This window comes from Anastrepha ludens, chromosome 5 (genome assembly GCF_028408465.1).
Source record: "Anastrepha ludens isolate Willacy chromosome 5, idAnaLude1.1, whole genome shotgun sequence".
Lineage (NCBI taxonomy): Eukaryota > Metazoa > Arthropoda > Insecta > Diptera > Tephritidae > Anastrepha > Anastrepha ludens.
The window spans coordinates 41,839,707-41,859,005 of NC_071501.1; the positions used below are offsets into that span (position 1 = coordinate 41,839,707).

Below are 19,299 nucleotides of genomic sequence, written 5' to 3' on the forward strand. Positions count from 1 at the left end.
CGCACTTGTGCCAACGTTTTTTCCAATCTTTGAAACACTTCAAAAAATCATTTTTTTATCTTGTTCAGCTCCTTCTTCGCCGTCTTTATATCGCCAATCGTAGCGTAGCGTCGTCCTTTCATGGGCCTCTTCAATTTTGGGAGCAAGAAAAAGTCACAGGGGGCCAGATTTGGGGAATACGGTTGTTGTGGCAAAATTAGTGTGTTGTATTTGGCCAAAAAGTCAGTGTGTGAGCAGGGGCGTTATTGTGTTGCAAGAGCCAATATTTGTTCTTTCACAAATCCGGGCGTTTCTGGTGGATTGTTTCGCGCAAATTGCACATAACTTGTAGGCAAGAACTCATGATGCACAACGGCTCTACAATCGAAGAAAACGGTAATCAAAACTTTTACATTCGACCGAACTTGGCGCGCTTTTTTTGGTCTTGGTTCGTGCTGCAGCTTCCATTGAGATGATTGAGCTTTGGTTTCCACGTCATAAGCATAAACCCACGATTCGTCACCAGTTATGATCCTCTGGAGCAAATTTGGGTCGTCGCGAACAGAGTCCAACATCTTATTAGCAATGTTCCTGCGATGCTGTGACCCGCAGCTGACCATCTTTATTATATTTTCATATGTGTCCAAAATTATGTAAAAATTTCAATCGGCATAAAGTAGTTTTACTTTTTAATTTATTTTACAAGTTCACCTGTTCAGCTGATGTATTCCCCCCCTCTACGGAGCAGCTGACTTTTTGTTTTATTCTACTACATGTCAACAATACACAAAAAAAATTTCAGCCGGTATTAAATGAGTTGTTAAAAATTTTTTTCGACACGTTTCGCAGCATCCCACGCACGTACCCACCGCTACTGGACCAGACAACGGTTGGTTTCGTCATCCATTGGATGGCGTTTGCCTCTAGTATTAAAATCAGTCGGCATGAAATGATGAGGTCAAACTAACCCCTGGCTCCCGGACTATTACGCTTTGTCGGATAACAAATTTTACTCAAGAAATTTCGCAAATAGACTAAACGCAACACTTGGGATGCTAGCAAGTTTTACATTCATAATAACATATGTAGGTGTATACAAGCAGTCCTTTTGAGTGTCAAATTTGAAAGATAGTTCAAAATTTTTAGTAGTTTTTTGTGCCCTCTACTCATCACAGTACTTCATCCAAACTAAGTTCCCCTAATAAACTTAAGACAGAGCTGGGCTGAGCATATGTGCCTTTCTTCTGGCTGCAGCTGGTCGAGATGTCTCAACCTTCTCCGCGTTACAGTGCCACATTCAAGGAGAAGGTGTATTGGAGTCTCGGGGTATTGGTTGCAGAAATTACAAAACTCAGAAGACCATATCTGCATCCTGTAAACATGACTACGCAATCTGGTGGCCTGCGAGATTGCCCGTGAGTATTATCCGTTTGTGCTCAGGGAGTCTTATGAATTTACTAAATCTCGTTTGATTGTATCCCCCCGTAAAAACTTCGCATAACCACATTTGGTGCCAGCTGACCTCATTTAGTCTTGGCTCTCTACTCCTAAGTTTCTTCTTGATGGTGTAGGGTCCATAGCAAGTAACGGCTCGGTTCTTATTGGTAACGAGGTCGTAGCTTCCCTAGCCAATGCGTCCGCTACTTCGTTCCTAGTTATACCCTTGGAACAAGTATGATCTGGATGCGATTGTGTGTTCCTAACAAATTCAGTTTCTCGATACGCTCAAGGACTAGTGCGGACTTAACATCACAGGATGCCTTAAGTACCGCCTAACTGTCACAAGTTGCTCATTCCGGGGATTCCGCAAGAACTTTTAAGCTATTGGTAAGAAGTTTGAATAATAGCTCCATCCGAATGTTGTAAGCATATAAATATATATACAGCTTCATCGAACTGGTATCTTTGTTCAACCCACTTTCGTTGTGCCGACGTTGGCTTCCTGGTATCAACATAAGTGTAATAAACTCAAAATCAATGGATTGTGCAACTTTGTCATTACCATCATAACATCCTCGCAGTTGACTCACCCATTTTATGTGTTTTTTCTATATTTTGTTTTTCTATAATGTTGTTGCTTATTCCTTGATGTCACATCAACGTCCTCATCACCATCATCGTCGTCGATGTCAATATAATCTACAATCCCATGTGCTTGCGAGAATTAAAAAAAAGAGAATAGAAGCAGTCAGGCGATTGTTGGTGGAGTTGGGGAAACTCAGGAAGCTTGTGGAGCAGCTTTTACTGTTTCATATGCCGTTGCAATTCCTCAACCGTAGTAATTACATCTTCTTAGTTTCATTTTAATATCGCCTTCCAACTTACCAACCTAGCAACCATCATCAACCACTCATTTGCAACTTTTCTTTTTTGGTTTTGTTTTCCCATCTTTCACATTTCTAGCAGCGAGTATCCCTTTTTTTGTTACACATGCAATACTTTGCATGCTTGCTGACGTGCATCCTGCGAGAATGAAGCAGTTATACTGTTGCACAGCACAGCGCCTTTATTGAGTTTGTTCCTTGCAATTTCCTGTTTGCTCGTGCGGCTTTTAGGCCATTTGCTGGATAGAGTTAGGGGTTTGCGGGCGAAATTGCAAGTAAGATTTGTAAAGGATGCACTTGAACCCATTGCGGTTTGTATGTGTCTCCATCATCTGTGTGATGAGTCTTTATATCAATTTCCTCCTACTGCATGTCGCTCGCTCACTCTCGCCGAACAAACACTCATCCGGGCATTTTTCCAATCCACCAAACAAGCAACCAAATCAAGACAAGCCATGCCAATCCCTTCAACGCTTTACTTGGTTTTAAAAGGTCTTTCTAGAGCAGCAGCAGCAGCATAAATGTTAAGATTATAAAGAAGTTGGTTAATGGGTGGTGGAATGGGAATTTGTAAAGAACGAAGACAAACTGCTTTAGACTCAGAGCTTTAGTGCTTGTAACCCGAGCGAGAGTAACCTAAAGCATATAAAAGGGTTTCAAACAAACAGTTGGAAGCAGAGAAAAAATATATAAAAAATCTGCATAGAAAAAATCTGAGAAGTCCAACTAGGGGTAGGCAGGTATGCAGGCAAGGAAAATCAACACTGTCTGGTTGCTAAGCTGCTAGCAGCATTCCATTCGGTGCACTTAAGAGATTGCAACGTCTGTTCGACGCGTGGTGTTTGGCTACATTTTATCTGAAGTTAGCATCAGCAATCAACGCATTTAACGTTCATAATATCTTGGGCACACAAAAATAAAATCTTGGAATCATACAAATTTTATCTGTAAATTGTAATCTTAGCGCTGACCATACAAACGTACAAGATTTTTGATTTTTATGCGACAAAACGCATTCTACCATTTTACTTCTTTACCGTTGCTCACATACATATACATATATTTAGTTATATTGTATATTTATCTGATTTCTATCTTTCTATTTATTTCTCAGCAGATGCTTCCAACTACTTTGACACTCAAGGGCCTAATTTCTCGCATGAGCCACCATCGCGCATTGAATTCACCAACAACGCCGGCAACATTGCCGATTGTATAGCACATGGCAATCCGCCGCCGAATGTCGAATGGCTGGATAAGGATAATAATCCCATCACGTCAATATCAAAGGTAACATTTCAATAAGGAAAACAAACTTTAAGCAGCAAAAAATAGTTGTAACCCTTTTCTTCTTCGGTTTATTTTCGATTTTGTTTAAAAAAGTTTCCTAATGGATTTCTTTATAAAGCCATTGACGAAATTCACGCAAAATTAAAACTATTGTATTAAATGAAAAGGTTTCATGTTTTAACAACTTTCATCTTTTATTTGTTGGATACTGCAAACGAAAAAAAAATATAAATGGTGGCATTGATTTCTCTCAGGTGCTGCTGTGAGCGCGTGTGCGTGCTTATGTATAGGGTGGGCCATGTAAAATTTGCTTTTTGAATCGGCTATAAAAAAAAAGTAGTCAATATTTTTTCAAACTTTTTTTTTTATTTTGAAGACTGAACATTGTCATTTATGAACGAAAAATAATATCGTTCAAATGACTGCCACGACTGGCTTTACAGTAGGCCATTCGATCAACCCAATTTTTAAGCACATTGGCGATTGTTTGGGCTCCAATTTCATGAATGGCAACATCGATTTCGTGTTTTAAGGCCGGCGGGCCAATTAAAAGGTTAAAAAAATCGATTTTTTTTTTCCTGAAATCAATAGCTTAGATATTCAAGAACATGAGACTCAAATTTTCAGAGTTAAATTCCAAGTATTTGCAGAGCTACAGAGTCGAGCGTAGTGCGGCGTCGAGCAACCGTGCGCGTATTGTTGTAACTTTGAAGCGCGTTTTCTCGGCTTTTAATTTTCACGATTTTACTTAATTTATGAACACGATTGCAAAAAAACTAAACGAGCTATCCATTTCATTCAAAATGTGTTATCTTCAGTATTGTTTTCTCTTCTATGTGAACTAAAAAAAACATCCAAAAACTTTTTTTAAGCGACTTTTTTACCCAGTTGAAGAGTTTTTTTTTCCTTGAAAAACCACTTTTTTTTCTACCTTCCCCAAATTTTACGTGTTTCTCCCAATTTTCTTAGTTCACGTCGAAGATAATTACATCAAAATTAATAATCTTTTTTTTTTTTTGTTTTCAGATGAAAATTGCAAGTTGTATCTTGTACAGAAGTTGGATACTTCAGTGGCAAGGCGCTCTGGGAATCTATTGATAACTCGGCTTACAATATATTGTTGGAGATTGTATAAATTCTTATTTTAGTTCAAATATATATTAAACTATCCCCAAAACTTCATTTGGCTAATTGTTTTTTTTCTCATCCTGCAACGCTTCGCGAAAACTACTGAATTTAGGACATCTAATTGGCCCGCCGGCCTTAAAGCATCAATCGTCTCTGGATGGTTCGCATAGCATTTGTCCTTAACGGCTCCCCACAAAAAATAGTCCAACGCGCTTAAATCACAGCTCCGAGGCGGCCAATTGATATCGGAATTTCGGCTGATTATTCGGTTTTCAAAAACGGTAGCCAAAAGTTCGAGTGTAACTTTGGCAGTGTGACAAGTTGCACTGTCCTGTTGAAACCAAATGTCGTCCATGTCATCCTCTTCAATTTTTGGAAACAAAAACTCGTTGAGCATGTCACGGTAACGCTCGCCATTTACTGTAACCGCGGAAGAAGAAGAAGACTCACCACTTTGGAAATAGGTTTTCAATAATTCCCAACTTTGTTCAAGCGTATAGCGTCCGATTTCGAAAATGTCAAACCTTTAAGTTAATTATGAACACATTTGACATGTAATTTGTGTTACCATTCTCAAAAAAATAGGTGGTTCAAAAAGCAAACGCTATATGGCCCACCCTGTATTTGCTCAGTGCTGTTCTTAGTGTATATACGGCGAGTGGATCCGCTTTGTAAGATTAAAACGAATAATTTTGTTCATGTTGCGCTTACGTAGGAGTAAACAACAGAGTAAATCAAGGAGATGCATGAACTACAGGGCTTTCAGAAGGGACAAAAAATAATTATTATAATATAAAAATCGAAGAAATTTCTATGTACGAAATGATCAATAGACCCCACTTCTGGATACCAGTATTATTACGCAAATGTCCGCGTTGGGACATTCCCGATTCCTATAAACGATGACCGGTAATTTTTACCAATCAGCGGTTTAAATTCTACGATTTCCGGAATCACCTCCACTTTGTCACTCATCTTTGTACGTATATTTTGTTTGCCTGTTAATCAAACCCACAACAATAAGTTATTTACATAGTTCGAGCTTAATTCTAAAAATTAGGCCGCCGTAGCCGAATGGGTTGGTGTGTGACTACCATTCGGATTTCAGAGAGAGAACGTTGGTTCGAATCTCGGTGAAACACCAAAATTAAGAAAAACATTTTTCTAATAGCGGTCGCCCTTCGGTTGGCAATGGCAAACCTCCGAGTGTATTTCTGCCATGAAAAAGCTCCTCATAAAAATATCTGCCGTTCGGAGTCGGCTTGAAACTATAGGCCCCTCCATTTGTGGAACAACATCTAGACGCGCGCCACAAATAGGAGGAAGAGCTCAGCCAAACACCCAAAAAAAGGGTACGCGCCAATTATCTATATATATATAATAATATAAAATTAAAATTAATATAGCGGTGTTTTAGAGAAAAGTTTTGCCAAAGGGAAATAGTAGTTTGTAAAAAAGTGGAAGTAGGAGAAGGTAATTGACTAAGTAGGCAATTGAGTAATAAGGTCCTCTCTCGACGAACAAAACCAACACTTTATAAGACTCCCATCATGACCGTCCTATCATAAAGCGCAGAATTTTGACAACATTCGATGAGACGCCCCTTGGCGTGTTTGAGAGAAATATTCTGCGCAAGATTTTTAGACCTTTGCGCTTCAATGACGGCAGGTATCGCAGGCGATGGAACAATGACCTGTATGAGCTCTTGAACGCCAAATACATGGTGCAGTGAATAAAAATCCATCGACCACGTTGGCTGGGTCATGTCGTCCGAATGGATACAAACGCTCCGGCTCTGAAAGTATTCGATTCGGTGCCAGCTGGTGGAAGCAGAGTAAGAAGAAGGTCTCCTCTGCGTTGGAAAGACCAAAAAACAACTGGCGCGCTTTGTTTAACTCGATCAAAATCATTTGAGCGGTTATCGCACCAATCAAGAAGAAGAAGGAAGAGAAGAGTTATTAGAGAAACTTATACATACTTATGCATGTGTACGTGCATGTTGGGAACTTAGTTCATAGGAGTCAATTTTTAAAGCCCAATGTACTTCGGATGGTTTTGATCTTTTGCGGCAGAGCGGTCGAAAGACGAACAGCAAACAAAAAGAACTGAAGTTCAGATACACGGCAACTGTATTTCATAACATACAGGTTAAGTGATCGGGCTGATCTTGTGAATTGAATTTGTTCGAAGGTAGTTGGGCTCACGAGAGTTAATGATCTTGTGAAGTAGTATTAGGTTAGGTTAGGTTGAAGCGGTTGTCCACTGTGGGACGCACTCAGGCTTATAGTCCATTGTGACGGGTAACTTGTCTTATCACTCTTAAAACAAGTGCGCAGTTTTAAATTTTTTTAGAAGATCCGTAATTTCTACAGTAGGGAGATCATCCAATTCAGTAAATAATTGTCAACTTGAAATGGTAGATCTACGTCTACATAGAGCTGAACGATAGCACAGGAGGTGCAAGATCGTATCTTCTTCTTACTTTTCCTCATCTAAATAGCTTCTGCAGAAGTTATGTGTTTGCACACCCATTCTTTGGGCGTGACTGCCTATTAGGTAGTGCCCTGTTAAAACTGCAATCAGTGGGCTAAGAATATGCTTATTTTGGCTAAGCAGTAAGTTCTCAGTGTTGAACAGAGTTTCATTAGTTTATCGGCTCTGCAGTTACCTTCAATATCACAATGGCCAGGAAGCCATGTTACCATGTTAATCATATTACTTTTAGGGGAAATGACTCAGCTATCTTATTAATAGGCATTTCATGACTACCTTGGAGGTTGTCGACTGCTTTGTGTGGGATTTTATCGTCGCGTGGCTATCAATGAAAATGTATATATCGTCTGAGACGATTCGTCTCCAAGTATTGCATCATACTGTACCAGTGTCATGGCTTTTATTATTGCCATCAGTTCCGCCTGAAAGACACTATAGCAGTCGGGAAATTGAAAACTGAAGGAGGTCCCCAGATGTTCGGAATAAACCCTTCCGGCCACCCTGTCCTCGAGCTTTGAGCCATCTGTGTGTATAAGTACGTGGATGGACTTGCCTTGTCTTACATCCCCCCGTTTCCACTCCTCCCTTGAGGGTAGGTGAACGTTGTAATGGCAAGTGCAGGCTCATTGTTAGTCTATAAAAAGTGGATTCAATAAATAAATAAATCTATCCAATTCTCTAATTTTTATAATCTGTAGCTCTTCTGATTACTGCAACAACTTAATTTTTCTATCGGCTTTTTAGACAATTTTTTTCGGTCTCTATCATCGCGAAGCGTGATGCTGGGGTCGTTTTCACGACTTTGAAATAGACGAGCCCATTTTTTTACCATTGAATGTGAAATCGCGGAATATAATTAACTGCAATAATTCTCGCATTCATTGTCAGTAACGATTTGATGAGTTATAGCTCGTGCGTCCATAAACAAATTGTGTCACGCAAATAAACTCGGCCGTATTTAATTGAATTTCTTCCAAAGCAAGTCTGTGTGTATGTGTGTGTGTATTAAGAGAGTAATTCACTTAAATTTCATCTCATCGGTTTTCTCCTGTAAATAAATAATGAAAAATTACTTTAAAGTTTAAGTACACTTTAATGCCAGCAGAAAGACAGTACACAATCGAGCCACAATAAAACGTTGTGGGTGGTGGCCCCTCGATAGCTCTAAACTCGAAACTTGCACACAATATATCATACATACAGACACATGTACATACACGAGTACATATTTTAGCAACAAAAAGCGAAACAACTGCCACAACCATAGAAAATCAAACACAAAAGCTGCAAAATGACAATAAAAGCAACAATCATTTACGCCTGACCTGAAGGGAGAAGTGAGTGAGTCAGTTTCGAACAAATTCAATCAATAACCACTTGAACCAGACTTCCGCTATTGGCGGCTAGCCTGAGTTATTTCGATATTGCAGCGATGACGATACAAGTAGGCGCAAAAAGAAGAGTAGGCGGGCAAGGCAGGCAAGGCGAAAGAAAAGCAGGCGGACGTATTCGACGAGTAGACAAATGAAGGGTGTTGTTGGTCAGGAAGATTAACGGACGGTCAGACAATGTAGCAACTTCACATCATTTTATTTCCCAGCCCAACTTTGAGTACAATGCAGCATCGAGGACATCGGAAAGTCAATGCTCGAACTGCAGCAGCAGAAACAACAACCTGGCAAGCGTTGCCAATGTACCCAACACAAGCACAAGTCAGCTCAGCGCTCTGTAGGGGTCGCTGAGGGTATCTGTGTGTAAATATGCTTTAGAGATGTTAATGCAGGTATCCAAATCCCGGAAGTTCTGGATACAATTCTTTATTTAAATTTTCATCGCAAAAATCTCTCTTTTTGAGGAAAGAAAAGCTGCAGCATTGGTTAAGCTTCAAGGGCTTGCAACACTTTTCACGACATTACATAACAACTGAGTTTGTAATATATTTCGGGGAGAACTGATTTTAGAGTGCGAAAAAATAACTATCAAAAATGTCCCTCAAACACAGCAGTTTTCCTTTAACTCTTAGTGGAGCATAGGGCGCCAACTGCTGCAGAACGCCATATGATACGGTTTTGCGCTATAATTCGAGATTCTCTCCATGATAAGGCGAGAGTTATCAATTTGGATTCGGTTAATCTTCGCCAGGTTATACAAAGTCTACCAACTGCAGGCCCTACTTGCGGAACGGGTGCCATCGTAACGCATATCTGACCACCTTGTCGTCATCCTTTCGATATGAGTGACCAATCCATTTCCTTCTTCGCACTTCACAGGCAATCTCGACTTGATTGGTAACTCTAAGAAACACGAAATTGCTTATTTTTCAATGCTTTCAGAAGACTCGAAGGATGCATCGGGGGCAGCAGTTGGTGAAAATTTGGAGGCGTTTTGTGATTGCCGCTTTAACTTTCCAAGTGATAGACCCAAATAGCAACATAGATTTAACGCAAGCATTGAATATTCTTAGTTTGGTACTGACGTTTATGGTGCTGTTTTGTCATAGAGGTACGAGAATACCGAATGCAGTCTTCGTTTTGCATATTCTTTGCTCAAAATTTATATCAGATCCCGCCAAGGTAGCAAAACTTCTGCACGCACTCGAACTAAAAAAAAAAAAAAAATAATTGGCGCGTACACTTCTGTTAGGTGTTTGGTCGAGCTCCTCCTCCTATTTGTGGTGTGCGTCTTGATGTTGTTCCACAAATGGGGGGACCTACAGTTTCAAGCCGACTCCGAACGGCAGATATTTTTATAAGGAGCTTTTTCATGGCAGAAATACACTCGGAGGTTTGCCATTGCCAGCCGAGTCGCCCGCTATTAGAAAAATGTTTTTATTAATTTTGATTTCACCGAGATTCGAACCAACGACCTCTCTGTGAATTCCGAATGGTAATCACACACCCACCCATTCGGCTACGGCGGCCGCCGCACTCGAACTGCTGCCCGTTAATGTCCAGCGACTCCGAGTTGGTACTGTTGAGATACAGGGTTTTAGTTTTAGCGATCTTTAGTACAGTTGAACGAAGTTGCTGGTGGTGGGTCGTTGTCATAGCCTGAAGATCAGAAAGCTTGACTGGCAGTAAGCATAGGTCAGGTATCCCAGCAAGGCGTTGCCAAGCTTCCATTGCAACCAACGGTACGCCGATCTCCAATAGGAAAAGTAGAGGTCATGATATCTTCAATACCCAGAAGAAAGCACCATAGCAGTTAGCCTGTGAGATAAATTGCAAACGGACTTTAACAAGCAGTTCGCAAAACTTAAAGTTGATAGAAAGTCATATGAAATCCCAGTAATTCTGATAAAGGAAACTGATAATTTTTTTAGTAGGGATAATAGAGGCAGACAACATTTCAATTTCTATCGACAATCCAGCCAATAGGTGTTGAAACAGAACGATTTTTCTCATCTGCTGGATTTACTCATATGTACGCAAGTTTTACGCCGCCGTAGTCGAATGGGTTGGTCCGCATCTACCATTCGGAAGTGTATAGGTTTGAAACTGTTAGCACGAAACACCATTTGAGAGAAACAGTTTTTTCTAATAGTGGTCGATCCTCGGCAGATAATGGCAAACCTTCGCGCGTATTTGTGCCATTAAAAACCATCTGTCATTCGGAGTCGGCATACAACTTTTTTTTTATTTAGGTGGCAAAAAGCATTGAAAACCGGTAAATGTGATATTTGTCTTTCGACTCCCTACTAAAAACCCACCGCAGCTCCGTTTCCTTCCCGCGGGACGACCGTTAGGTAATACCTCACAGGAGGGGAGCGGCCTATTGCCTCTTCATGAGTTTGGTAACTACTATTCTTGCCATATTACTGACAAAGTACCAATGTTCTTCTGAGTCAAGCATGATATCTACTAGGTTACTAACCATTATTGGCTTCCCAACCCTATTACTCAAATCTTCTCTTTCCAACTCAACACGAGGGCAGACAAAGAAAACATGCTCTGTATCTTCAACTAGACTGACACAAAAGGTGCATTATGGGTCGTCTCCGTGCTTAAATCTATGCAGATAAGCTTTAAAGCATTCATGCCCACTAAGTACTTGGGTCATGTAGATATCTCTCCATGCTTTCGATTTATCCATTTGGTGATATTCGGAATCAATCGATACGTCCATCGTCCGTTCATGTAGTTCCTCCATCCCTCCTGCCACGTACGGATGCTCCGCTCCCATTCGGTCTTTCGGTCAGTCAGCTGTGCTGGATCCGCTCGATGTTTTTTATTTCGCCGAATTCGAGTGCAGTCAGCTAAACCGGTAGTATACCCGCGAGGACCAATACAGCATCCTCCAATATTGTGCGGAATGCGCAACACACCCTGAGGGCACATAACCGGTATACCGATTTAATGCCTTTTATGTATGAGCTGCAGTTTGTTGCTTCTACCCAGGCTGGACGCTACTGCACTGCTAAGCAATTTCCTAGAAGCCTGCTTAAGTCCTGTCGTATTCATCATAATACGTGTCAATGCAGGTACAGCTTTCGCTGCTTTATCGCTGCTTTATCGCTGACGTATGTTAGGTGCTGCTTAAAGCTCAACCTGTGGTCAATAATTACTCCAAGATTTTTGATGAACACCTTAGACTCAAGTACGTGGCCACCTTCTCTGAGATTTGCTGTCTCAACTATTTTCCTGCTACTATTGTAGACCCCTCCATTTGTGGAGCGAAGGGCCACAAATAGGAAGAAAAACTGCTCGAATCAAAATAAATAAAAATTTACTCTCAAAAAGCAATTTACTAATCTATTTTAATTGCAACAGACCCTATAATCTCATCAGTTTCGGGTCAATCCAGACAAATTAGGATCCCGAAAATTTCCATTCCTGGCATCTAAATAGATATTAATGTATATTCTCTACCCAAAAATTACATTTGGTGGGGTTTTCATTGACGAATGCTCTGAACTTTCTGAGCTCTTTGTACATACATACATACATATACATCTGGTGAGAGTAGCAATTTTTTATATTCCTTGGCTGCCAATTGCTACTCGAATTTCGTAAGTGCTGCTGCTGCTGCATCTTACCATTTGCCGTTGTTTTGTTTTTACTCAAAATGAACTCCATTAGATATCATCAATTTTTTAATACTTTCTCTACAATTTTTCATTGCTCGATTCTACTTTGGTTTTCTACTTGAAAATTTTAAACTTTTTCTTAATTAAAAAGCGCATTTTTTTTGCAAACTGTATCATACTTCACTATTTGCCCATTTTGGTGGTACTAGTGCCTATGTATGTATGTGGTAGTATTTGGTAATATTTTAACAAATTTTCTTTTCCTTGCATTCTGCGTATGTGTTTTATTATTCACACACCTTTCTGTGCTATATTTTTGATAAATTTCTCTGCAGGTCCGTCACATACTCGCCAATGGTTCGCTGTATTTCCCTCCATTCGAGGCGGAAGAGTTCAGGCAAGATGTGCATTGGTCGGTGTATCATTGTGTGGCGACTAATGCAGTGGGCACAATCGTTTCCCGGGATGTTGTGGTGAAAGCAGGTAAGTGCCTCGATCAGTTAAAAATGGGTATGATTATAGAAAATGCGGAAGATTATAGAAAGAGTGGTGGCTTATCAGTAGTTGCAAAAATTAGGAAAATAAAGTTTTATGTGCAATAAAATATGTTCATAATTATGAAAATGGTGTAAGTCATATATTTCTTGTTTCAAGATATTTAATGAATAAATTAAAAAATATTTCAATAATATTATATATTGTACCGCTTTTTATATGAAGAATATTGTTAGTCTTAATTCACCGAATTTCATTTCGAATATGAAATTTTGTGAGAATTTCATTCGAGAATGTTGTTTTCAAAGTTGGCATTGCCTTAGACCATTTTCGAAATTAACTGAATGTCCTATAAATGACTGAAAACAATAAAGAATTATGAGTTTGATTTGAAACAATAACTTTAATGATATAATTCATGAAGATTTATTAATTATTTTAAAAAAGTAATTAATTTTTATCATTTCGGGTTTTTAACCCTCAATTGCCTGATATTTCTTTTGTGCTCAAAACATCACTTTGGACTAGTTTTTGGTGAAAATGAACGAAATTGAAGACCATTTTTTACTAGACTTACTTTACCTCTTACAGGTAAAAATACCTACGGAATTGGGCAAATTTACGTTTAAATTTTTCAAATTAATAATTTTTTTGTATTGTATATTATTTCTTAATCCATTCTTTATTTTTGGTTGTTGTACTTAAAAAACAACTTTTTGTACTTGAATTGCATTCATTGACCAAAAGAAGCTAAAATGTATTAATAAACATGGGTCCGCAAACTAACGGTGTTGATTTATTAAAATCAAATGTAATATTTGCAATACTTGTCAGGTGCTTGTCCCACGGGATACGATTGCACAAACTTTCATGGAGTTACAAATTAAAAAAAAAACCCTACGCACACCCACATCTGCTTATATTTTTTTATGACCTTGTTCACTCCGCACGGGAGCATAGGTCCCCGACAAGACTCTTCCATCGTACACGGTACTGGGTTGCTGTTTTTGCGCCGTCCCATGAGATGTCGGTATGTCCTAGTTCGCGCAACATCGATCTCTCCAAGTGTTCGTTGGCCGACCATGACCTCTGCTCTTTAGTGGGCTCCGAACCAGTGCCACTCTTGTGATGTTATCTGATGGGTTTCTCAGCGTGTGACCTATTCATTGCCGCTTTCTGGTTTTCATTTGCCACAGGATGGATTCCTCAGTCGTTAAGTTCCACAGCGCGTCGTTCCTGATGTTGTTCGGTCAGAATATTCGTTGACAAGAGGTTTTGCCGCCTCTGTGTGATGGTGTTAGATACCAGCCATGTTTCACTTCCGTACAACAATATGTACTGACTTCACACATGAGCTGAATATTCACAGATTAGAGCGTGTGGAGATTTGCGAACCAGTCCATATGTACGAACATCGCCCTTGCTTTGTTTAGCCTGAGGTGATGTCTTCATCTGCTCCGCCATCTGCCATGATAATGCAGCCGAGGTAGTAGCGGCTTTCATCAAACTCCACCGGCTATCCGTAATCGATTATAAGTATATGTTTTGCTTTATTGTAGTAGACACTCATAGCTTTGGTCTTTGCCTGTATATATGCGAGTAATAATTACTTGTGCCGTTAAAGGTTAGGGGTAGTCAGAAGCCCGAAAAAATGATGATTTCCAATAATTTTTTTGCTAGTCAATTGTTTTATTTTACAAAAGTAAAAACATAGTATAAAATTAAAAAAAAAAAATTAATAATTGTAAAAGTTATCGCTGTTTGTGTGGAGCCCGTTTCTCTAGAAGTCCCTTACGGGAGATTCATCTAAAATCAATAAGACAAGATAAATCAGTTTTATTAATAGATAATCTTGTGCCTGATTGTAGTTTTTTTTCAAATTAACAATATGGCGGCCTCAGGAAATATTTTTAAGATTTTCTAGAAAAAACCCGACAATTAATTGTTTAGAAAAAATCGAAATTTTTGAAAAAGAAACTTTGATCAGGTACGAGTCTTTTATGTTTTTCAAAAGCAGTATAAATTTTATTAACTAAGCGGGTTTTAAGTTACAGTGCTCATCAGTTCAAAAAACATAGTTTTGAGAAAAACGCATTGAAAGTTTTGCTATCGCCCGAGGAGCGCCAGTGCGCCCTTTGTTAATTGTGAAATAACTTGAAAAGTATTTATCGGATTCACTTCAAATTTTTACAAAATATTTTAAAAGATATTATACTTTAAGAAAATATAAAAACAAAAAATCCAGCTTTTGGAAAATTCTGAAATCCCCTAACCCCTTAAGGCTTTGAGAATTACCTGTGGATTTCCTTTGGAAAAAATTCATTTTTCAGTCTAAATTGACGGAAAAGTTCATATTCCTCTGAAATTTTTTTACTGTGTGTACTGAAATCTTTTCTGTCAAGTTTGCAAACATGCATACATACACACTCGCATACATACATCCATGCATAGACATGTAATTAGACCCGTATATAGCAGATTTAAAATTACTTTGAAAAGCAATATGTTTTCATGCTCAAGCGCACTTCAACAAACTACAAAGATCTGCCTACTGCCTTCAAGTTTTCTTAGCTTTCAAATTATCTTACTCAGTTTCCAGATGTGCTCCTTTGCTCTTTTCATTCAATAAAGATGCGGCAGGAAAATGTAAATTTCCGAATAAACACCAGAAACTCTTTCATGATAGCCATATAATTTTATGTTCGTTTCATTTTCACATTTCTCTACTTTTATAAGAATTCACAAAGGGATAATTGACTCCAAAGCCTCCACATACATATACTTATGCTTACAAACGCACACTGATATGTATGTGTGTGTGTATACATACTTGTGTGCGAACATTTGCAGGCAAAATGCTTTAACTATGTGAAAATATTTTCTTAGTGTGCGCATAAATTTCGGTTAAAAATTCTCATTTTAATTTACCAGAAACTTTGACCCGAAATAAATAGTTAATGGCAACCAGCTGTAACCAAATATATATATTTATGTAGATGTATGTACAAGTAGATATAAGTGAATATGTGATATATATGTACATGTACATCTGTGTGCACAATAACAGCAGCGCGACATATTTCTTTATTGTAATTTTTTTATACTAGTGCTCAAATCCAAAAAGAAAAACAAAAAAAAACTATGTAATTCAAATTTGTACAAAATTAAATAAAGGGTTCAAAAATTTTTCTAAATTATTTGTTTATTTTATAAAAATATAGTAGTTGACACACAAACCAACAAAAAAATTATAATTCAAAGTTTCAAAATTTTTACAGAACTAAAAACTAATTCAAAAAATTTTCTTCAAAAAAAATTTCCTGGGCTTACAGTAATGCGTTTAATTAAATTAAAAATTCGCGTTGAGTTTTGATAATTATTCCTGTAGATGGTGTTTCGAATTTTCTTCCATACAACGGAAGCTCGAAATTTTTTTTATATAGAGAAAATGCACAGGACCGCAAGCAAACAACTTTTTTCATAAATCAACGCGATTTTTGAGCCACTTTGCACTGGAACCTACCAAAATTCAATGAACTATAAACTGCATTCTTGAAATTGGTCTAAAGATTCTGATAAAAAATTAGAAAAGAAATTAAATGTAAACTAAAAAAAAAAACGGAAGAGTTGTATATACTTTTTTTAAGTTTTTGTTGTAGTATGAAATATAATTTTATAAAATATTAAAAAAAATGTAAAAATAATATAAAAATAAAAAAATAAAAAAATTAAAAAATTAAAAAAAAAGAAGTTTAAAAACCTAAGAAAGAAATAAATTAGAAAAAAAGCAATTTAAAATTTTTAATTAGTTAAATTTTCATACTAATTTAATTAAGAAACAAAATTTAAATATTTTTTTAATTTTTTTAGTTCTTTTTAATTTCGAATTGTGTGTTTTTTTGCGGTCTGAACTATATTTTTATAAAAAAAAAAAATTAGAGACAGAATTTTTTTAAATTAAAATTTTTTTAAATAAAATAAGAAATATAAACAAATTTCTTGCAATTTGTCGCACTACTGCTATTGTGAACAAATCTGTACATGTATGTAGGTATGTGTGTATCGTATTTACTATATATGTACATAAATACCTTAGATCTATCGTAACCATCCTGAAGAATCAGATGAAACTAACAACGAAACGTTAGCAGGGGTAGAAAATATGGACAACAATAGGGCAAATGTAGCAACTTGCGAAACTGTGTTAAGGCTGCAAAGAAACGGAGCGGTACAACAACTAAAACGGCCAAAGTAATCTTTGCATCGACCTTTTTGTGTATACACACATACACATATGCACACAAAAAAGTCGTTTGCTACACTCGAGCGACAAACACACAGAGCGCAACACTCAAAATGTAGCATATATATGGGCGCATTTAGCCGAACCCTACATTTTAACCGATTTTAAATGGCCCAAGCACTCGTTTTTGTTTTGTTTCGCGTATTCTAGCCTCGACTTCCTTTACTGTTTTTGCTTGTTTGCCGCGTTTTGGTTTTTTATGGCGTTTTACCCTCTCCGTTATGTTAGCTGCTGTATATTTTTCTTTATTTGCCAATAATCTTGCCAGCTTCTTGCTTACTTACGTTACGCTTTTGTTGTTGCTGAAGTGCCAGAGTTGTTGGCTTTAAAGATTTGAATGCTACCGAGTTGCTGCTTAGCGCTCTGTAAGCTGCGCATAAAACAAAAACAACTAAAAAGGAATAAATAAACAACCAACCAACCTCCAACCGCTTAAAATTTTTAGCGCGCTTTTTAAGTATGCAACTTTTTGTATACCCTTTCAATACATTCAAGCCAAATCCTTCGCTCGAACACATGCCGCAATGTGCGCCAATATGCTGCACATATAAGTATGTATGTATGTGTATGCATAATTAAAACGAATTTTAAAACTTTGAGACAGCTTAACATTTAAGTGTTTATGCCTAATGGGGAATTCATTGTGCGACCTAATGCTGGAGAATCTAATTTGGGTAAATTTGGCGGTATCAAATTCTTCATAATACATACACATGCCAACAAATACATACAACCTCAAAGCTCATTCTGAATGGCCAAAATTGATACCCATATAATTATGTGACAAGAATTTGGGGGTGAGCAACATAGCGCCACATGAAAAAATTATAAGACAAAGCAAATTTCTCATACTTTTTTATCAGTTTTAATATTTAAACTTTCTATGATAAATGGTTAGGTTAGGGGTAGTCAGAGGCCCAAAAAAATGAGTATTTCCAATAATTTTTTGTTGCTAGTCAATTGCTTTATTTTACAGAAATAAAAACATTGCATTCATATATTATGTTCGACTTGACTTTAGCAAAATAAAAAAAAAAATAATAATTGTAAAAGTTGTCGCTGTTTGTGGAGCCCGTTTCTCCCTTGCCGTGATCATCGCAAATCCATGGAGATTCATTTAAATTCAATCGGACGAGAGAAATTAGTTTTATTAATAGAGAATTTTGTTTGTCAAAATTAACAATATGGCGGCCTCAGGAACTGTTTTTTTGATTTTCGAAATTAAATGTTAAAAGAAAATTGAAATTTTTGAAAAAAGAACCTTCGATCAGGCACGAGTTCTTTTATGTTTTTCAAAAACAGTATACATTTTATTGAAATCTACCAAGCGGTTTTTAAGTTATAGTGATGACCAGTTCAAAAAACATAGTTTTAAGAAAAACGCATTTAAAGTTTTGCTGCTTGCTCTCGAATGCTCCGGAGCGCCCTTTGGTAATTTTTGAATAACACGAAAAGTATTAGTTGGATTCACTTAAAATTTTCACACAATAATTTTAAGATATTATACTTTAAGAAAATGCAAAACAAAAATTCAATTTTTTGGAAATTCTGACAGGGCCTTGAAAGCCCTTAAAAATATCCAGAAATGAGAACATATTTCATGAAACTCAAATTAATTATTAAGAAAACTAAAATCTATGGAAAGGGAAATGGTGTTTTATTTAAAATAAACAAATAGAATTCTTGGCGTTATTTTATAATTTAGAGCTTAGTAATTTGTGTTGGATCCACCTTTGATTATAACTTATTGAAGTCGTTTTTCATAATATGGTGCGTCCGGAGCAGCATATTTTCTTACCGGGTAGTTTAACAGTTTCTAATTCTCGGATGATTGTATCGCTGCCTTTCAATCAGGGTATCAGGTTGGCACCGTTCATACCGACTTCGCTAAGGCTTTTGATTGAGTTTCCCATGTAATTATTAATTAAAAAATTAGCCTGAATTGGCTTCCAATCAGGCTTCCATTCAGCCTTCTTAGGTTGTATCTCATCTCACTTGCTCAATCGCCATTGCTTTGTTGTAATCGACTATGGTAGGTCTCCACCATTCGTTGCTTGCTCTGGGGTTCCGCAAGGTAGTGTTTTGGGATCACTTTTTTATTTGTTTATTAATGATATTTGGTCTTGCTTCTCTTCAGCAACGTTTGCCGATCATGTGTAGTATTCGTGTCCTTAGTTAGAAATGGCTAGTGGCAAATAAGTCATTTATATTTTCTTGCTTTTCTTTGTACCTCCAATAGTGAAATGGCTTCACTCTCAATC

General features: G+C 37.5%; 1 protein-coding gene across 1 annotated transcript in view; it reads left to right on the forward strand.

The window, feature by feature from the left end:
* The window catches only part of LOC128862813 (cell adhesion molecule Dscam2-like), a 187,089-nt gene that overhangs the window by 15,391 nt on the left and 152,399 nt on the right, over positions 1-19,299 (forward strand). Inside the window, 2 exon segments of the mRNA XM_054101566.1 lie at positions 3,421-3,593; positions 12,576-12,723. Coding sequence (XP_053957541.1) covers positions 3,421-3,593; positions 12,576-12,723 — 321 coding nt within the window.